The 6,720-nt window shown below is 35.0% G+C and overlaps 1 protein-coding gene across 1 annotated transcript; it reads left to right on the forward strand.

The window, feature by feature from the left end:
* The first annotated feature begins 3,118 nt into the window (after window positions 1-3,118).
* dlx3b (distal-less homeobox 3b) lies at window positions 3,119-5,932 on the forward strand. The gene is made up of 3 exons (XM_065242846.1): window positions 3,119-3,614; window positions 4,404-4,588; window positions 5,038-5,932. The coding sequence occupies exons 1-3, from the start codon at window positions 3,293-3,295 to the stop codon at window positions 5,341-5,343; spliced, it is 813 nt and encodes a 270-aa protein (XP_065098918.1). The 5' UTR covers window positions 3,119-3,292; the 3' UTR covers window positions 5,344-5,932.
* The last annotated feature ends 788 nt before the right edge of the window (window positions 5,933-6,720 follow it).

Genomic DNA, 6,720 nt, shown 5'->3' on the forward strand with positions numbered 1-6,720 from the left:
TCTGCAAAAAAAAAAAACACATTAAAAGTGCTGGGACAAATCAGGTAATAAGCATTTCATTTGAAGTGTTTCTGTATTTTTTATTAAATACAATATTTAATTTATACAAATAAGCCTAATTTATAAAGAAAATGCAATTTAATGTGTTGACCTATGAGGTAGATTAAATGAGCCACCTATGTTTATCTAATATGGGCCCTTTTTCCAATGTGACACTTAATGCATTTTATTTTAGCTCATCTTATAACCAATATTTTATATTTCTTACTACTTATTACCAATATATATATATATAAAAAACTTTATGCCACATACTTCTTGCCATGCCTATGTTATATGGTAGCACTGTCAGAAAAATGTGTACAGATCAGTTAAATTTTGATGTGAAAATGATGTTCAGTTTCAGCTGCACAAAATCCATCAAGCGGGTTTACTTGAAATGTCAGCAGCTAGTAATCTGATCTTCTATAATGATTTAGTTGAATAACTTTTAAAATTATGATTATATTTTTATATTGTTTAAATGTTAAATGGAATAACTCTAAATTATTATTTTTTCTTAGATTATTTTTAGGCTTTTTTAGATCATAATTGCCCTCCAAAAAGATTTAACAAATTAACTAATGTGGAACAATATCTTTTTTTATAATATATTACATTTATAGAGTTAAGCCATTATAGAAATTAACCATAAAGATTGACATAAAAAATTATTTGCTGCCTTACATTTGTAAGGTAAATCAACTCTTGTATCAGGTCATTTCAACTACTAAATTTATCTTGACAAGAGATGAGTTGCTATAACATGTAGCCTATGCCACTGTAAAAAAATATGCAGGATTTTTGTCAAATCAACATTTTTATGTTACTTTAACTTAGTTAAAATTAAGTTAAACCATTTCGACTTGATTTTATAAGTTATGTCAAGTTTTCACAAGCCAAAACTTAAAATAGTAAAAATAAAGTAGATTGAACTAACTTGTAAATCCAAGTTGTTTTAACTTAATGCTGCATTTTTACAGTGTATTTGTCAGATGCTTTTATACAAAACGACTTACAGTGCATTCAAGCTACACATTTTATCAAACCCACATTTTTTGTACTGTTAACGAATATTCTGAGTATTGAGCAACGGAAACACATTTTTACGTCCGGAACTCTAATTATGCAAGTTCAAGTTATCCCCTCTATAAGATGGGTCAAACAAAATAAAAGTCCTGAAATGAAATAGCTACAAATTACAAAATAAAACACAACTATTAATATTTATCCTACCAAAATCTGTTTCACATTGTTAATATCACGCAGTCATAAAAATAACCAAGTGAACTCGATAAAAAACAAATAAATTACAGTTCTTAGGATTTTTAAAACCAAGGTTTGGATTGTGACACATGCATTGAAACTATTATACAAATATACAAATACAGCTTCAAAAGAACAGTATTTGTTGGCAAATTATTTGATATTAAATAGGACTTACATTTTTTTCAGGTATAGGCAACGTTGGCCTATACCTGTAGCATCTCAAACAACTTGATACATTATTTAGCCACATGGTGGCAGTATTACACAAGAAAAAATCTTCCATGAACCAGAATGCTGCAACTAAAAATAATATAAAGGTCACTGGTAAAATTACTTTTCTTTTAATAGTAAATAGGCTATAAAATACTTTATATGCGTAGCTTCTGTGTTTGCTTTCATAAATGTTATAGCAATTATGGCTTTTTATCAAGTAGGCTAAGCTGTCACTGCCATAAGCTTAAAATAGACATATTAAATAATGTTGATACCATATTAATTATTATTTAATGGAAAGGTGTAATAAAACTGTTTAACATTGGACGAAATGTTCAAACCTCTAGACGGGTTTTCATGTCTTTCAAAAAACTGCATGGAATTTGACTGCATGCTGTGACTGCGCACATCAGGTATGTGACAACTCGTGTCTTGGGGCTCAGACTGTACAGGCAATAGCGTTCATGTGCATTAAACAAATCGTTTAAACATTAGCAGCAATTCCATAATGTTATGTTCTTCTACGTGTAGGTCTGTGTAAATGTTGGGTGCTAAAGTTTAAGAGGCATTGTGGTGCCACGCCCTATTATAATAAAGAGGGTGCAGAAGTGAGCGCCCGGGGGCCGATCAGCGGGTCAGATAAAGCGCTTCAGTGTCAAACATCACAACCAGGAAAGACACACAGCACATTTGTTTAAAATGTGTCCAATGTTTTAGTGATTGTTGAAAAAACTGTCAAACATGCACTATTGTGAGGCAAATATGCTAATAAATAACTATGCAATTTGTGAAACAGTGAAACAGACAGGACGTTTGACCTTCCGCAGGCCTGTTTGTAAAGCTGTTAGATATAAATATGGGTTTAGATGAACATTTAATTAGCTTAATTTGTAAAGTAATACAAAATATTATTTATAATTAGCCTACACTGTAAAAAACCTTTTGCACTTTTTTTTGATTAAACAACTAGCATTTACAAATCAGTAATAAGTTGCTGTAACTTATCAGGTTGAACTTATTACATTGCTTGAGTTTAGTCAACTTTATTTTAAGTTAGAGAAAGTGTTAGTTGAAATTAATTGTAAATCCTACTTGATTAAACTTTAAGTGCAAAAATATTTTTACAGTGCACAGAATTAATCAGACTACACTTACTGTAAACTATAACTTTTAAGAGCCCGATCTCAGAAAATAGCTTCAGATTTTCATTTTTACGGCGTAGAACATGCAGGGCTTAAAAATTCCGGTAAAATTGCTTTAAAAATAAGAAATATTAGATTCCTTAATAGTTGTTGTAGGCTTTTATAAGATGTCTTTGTCTTAGTCGCTATATGGAAATATATGTCTTTGAAGTGGTGTTTTTGGTTTTGTTTGGTTCTTGCAAACACAATAAGAAGAACAGGGATTATGTCATGTACATGTGCCAGTAGTAACTGTGCTGATAGGTAACCCTCACGTCTATCATTACAACTTTAAAAATCCTAAAATGCTAAAGGTTCGGCACGTAGTCGCAAGGCGGAGATCTTCTCACACAAGAGCCTCAGGGCTGGAGAGACGAGCCAATAGGAGCTCCGCGTCCAGCCCTATAATTTAAGCTTTCCCATACTGATCTCTACCATTGCCTTCAGTTGTTCAGTCGAGGAAGTTAGAGAAGACAGCCCTTGGTGGATTTTCACCCTGAACTTCGTGTGCATGATTTTTTCAATTCTGCCCTGGAAATAGCAGTGGACGATCGTCTGTTTTTTTCTTCTAAAAGGGACACGACCCCACGATGAGTGGACCGACATATGACAGGAAGATATCCGGTATTTCAACCGATCTTTCGGGCTCTATGAGCTGCCACCCGACTTCTAAAGACTCTCCGACTCTTCCAGAGTCCACGGCTACAGATATGGGTTATTACAGCAGTCATCACGAATATTATCAGAGTCCTCCGTACCCTCAGCAGATGAATTCATATCATCAGTTTAATCTGTCTGGGATGGGGAGCTCAGCAGGACCTTACCCCACCAAGACAGAGTACCCTTACGGCAATACTTACAGACAATACGGACATTACAGCAGAGACCTGCAGACGCCACCCCAAACTGCAGGTAAGATATTTCATTATTAACTAAAAACAAACTTTTCTTTATTTCTGTAGAAATTTATAAAGTGGGAGCTGTTGCATTTATAACGTGATAGTAATTGTATTATGCGATCTGTTGAAAATAGACTTAGATAAAATAAATAGATAAAATAAATAAACATATGCTTGTGCTTCAAAATGGGATTGGAAAGTATAATAGTTTAAAAAAACAACAGCAACAACACGACAATTGTTCTATTTATTTATACTGTTATTTTCAAGAGATTTTACTGTGTAATAACCAATAAGTCATAAATAAGTTCAACACAGACTGGACAAAATATACGAAGCACAAGCTCAACATAGCCTACTTGCGGTTCCTGTAAAACGATTAGGCCATTTTAATTGCGACTATAACACTATTAATAACTAGACTGTTACTCACTCGATTTCACGATGTCAAGTAAACATCCTAAAAGACACGATACGGTAATTAAGACCAACGCAACGCTTTATTAATATAGCCTACTCTGGTCGTAGCACTATATTCGAAATCTTTTGGTTTCAGAATATCTCTTTTTGCGCTTGCTACTCGAACTGACATGGGCCTACATTTATAATTTAAAGTAGGCCTTTTGCCCCTTTTTAATTTAATTTTACATTTGATCCCATAGATAAATTGCATTACATTTTATAAAGAAGCTTTCTCTCATAAATTTTTACAAAATAAAAAAGCATGATTTTTTATTAACAGCACCATGGATGTTCTAGAATATTTTTGACTAAACTTGATCTGTTATGTTATTCTTTCCAGTCAAAGAAGAACCAGAGACGGAGGTTCGGATGGTAAATGGAAAACCGAAAAAGATCCGAAAGCCGCGCACCATTTACTCAAGTTATCAGCTCGCCGCGCTGCAGCGCCGCTTCCAGAAGGCGCAATACCTGGCGCTCCCGGAGCGCGCAGAACTCGCGGCACAACTCGGCCTCACACAGACACAGGTAAAACTAATTTACTGTAAATATAAATAATTAAATGCTTGAAGTAGTAACAGTCTGATATATATATATATATATATATATATATATATATATATATATAATTATACCCTATATACAAATACATATCTAAAATGTAGCAGTCGTTTTATTATTATATATATAGTGCTACATTTTTTATTTGTATTTGTGTTATTTTATAGCTTGTATTTTATCATTATGATTACGTAAATATTTTTTAGTTTGCAGTGTTTTTAATTAAGATATAGGATACTCATAGTGATAGTTTGTAGCCTAATACACGTGTTTGGATTTTATTTAATTAACATTACATTAATATTACAAATTAATATTAAGAAATTGTCAAATAGGAGTAGAAAAATGTATCCCAAATATTTCAGCAGTTTAAATCTGCTATATCTAACATGCCCCTTATGTTCTGGTTCCGACAGGTCAAAATCTGGTTCCAGAACCGGAGATCCAAGTTCAAGAAACTTTACAAAAACGGCGAGGTTCCCTTGGACCACAGCCCGAACGCAAGCGACTCAATGGCCTGCAACTCTCCTCCATCACCGGCTGTTTGGGACAATAACGCGCACTCGAGCCAGGTCAACCGGGGCCAGATCCCCCAGCCGCCCCTCAGTTCTACACCCCCCTACATGGAAGATTACAGTAATCACTGGTATCCGCAGGGGTCACATTTACAGCATCCAGTGCACCACCCGGGACCACCACAGAGCGTGGGGGCCGTGTATTAACAGACACTGATGGAAGAGTGGCAAAAGACAATACAGACGCCGCATAAACAAGCTGGGAGAGACTTCGGCAGAATCTGGAGCGAGACAGCACACTTGTGTTGCCATTTTATTGACTCTTTAAACGCATGTTGAGCGCGTATCTGTCGATGTTAAATGTGTTAAATGTTTCAATGTGTCCCGGCTACTCAGACCTATTTCACATACTCGTAGGTTCGACAATGTCAAGGAAGTTTGCGTGCTTTTAAATTATTTTATTTCCTTTATTATTCATGTTTGCTTCTTCATTGAAAGGCGAATATTAAAATGTTTTTATTAAAGAGCGAGTGAAGCCCAAAGTTTTAGCTGCAGCCCACGCGTCGTGCTACAGATGTGGGCTGCTGGTGTGGCGCGCGTCACAGACTCAGGATATAGGCTAAGTTATATAGACTTGTACAAAATGTTGAAAGCTGTAAATATGTGTTTAAATAAAACAGAACCACTAAATTCGTGTTCTTTTGAAAGATAAAGACTGCACGGTGGTGCTAGAATCCTTTTATATTCATGTAAGTAGTTATTGTTATTCTGTCAAATAAAAAATTGCGAATTGAAAGTTGTTTCACCATGTGTTTGATTTATGCGCAAACGAGTCGCTGAGACACGGAGAAAGTCCCATGTATGCTTAGAAAACAGTATTTAAAAAAAAAGTGTTTATAAGTATTTACAAAGAATGTTTCGTGCTTTCAGTTATGTATACAGTGCAGATGCAGTGCCTTGCAGTTTCGTCTCATAGGAAAGGGTTAAATCAGACAGATGTGATGTTGGTAGGGCTGCGTGCAAACAGGGCTGCAGGAGGCGACAGGCGAGCAGACATGTTGGAGTCACTGGATTTTATTAGTATTCTTTTGGCAGATAACAAGATAGACTACAGCGAAGGAGGAGAACTGACTACTGAAATGCAGCCTGGAGCTTTAGGGAGAGTCGGGCACTATACAAGCATAGACACAGCAAACAAAAGCTTTAGATGTAAGCCTAGAAAAGACCCAAAAGGTTAACAAGTATAGTCTATGCAAATCAGCCTGACGGTACTTCAAAGCGTGATTTAACCTGTTCATTGCCACATGCTGTTTTTGGTTTATTTTTCCTTATGATAAACATGCTTTAATTGACAGGTTTATCACATGAAACGCTCAACAGATTTACAGGCGCTATACATTGAAAATCTATTATTAGGCTATCCACATATATCAGTTAAATTCAGTAACATTGTGCCTCAACCGATAATATTTTGTGCATGCTATGTTTGGGTTGATGAATTTGATTAATGTATTTTATCATATGTAGCCTACAAACATACATTTTAGCGTTGTAAAAGCGTCCATACACGTGTCCTTGATTTTC

This window comes from Paramisgurnus dabryanus, chromosome 1 (genome assembly GCF_030506205.2).
Source record: "Paramisgurnus dabryanus chromosome 1, PD_genome_1.1, whole genome shotgun sequence".
Lineage (NCBI taxonomy): Eukaryota > Metazoa > Chordata > Actinopteri > Cypriniformes > Cobitidae > Paramisgurnus > Paramisgurnus dabryanus.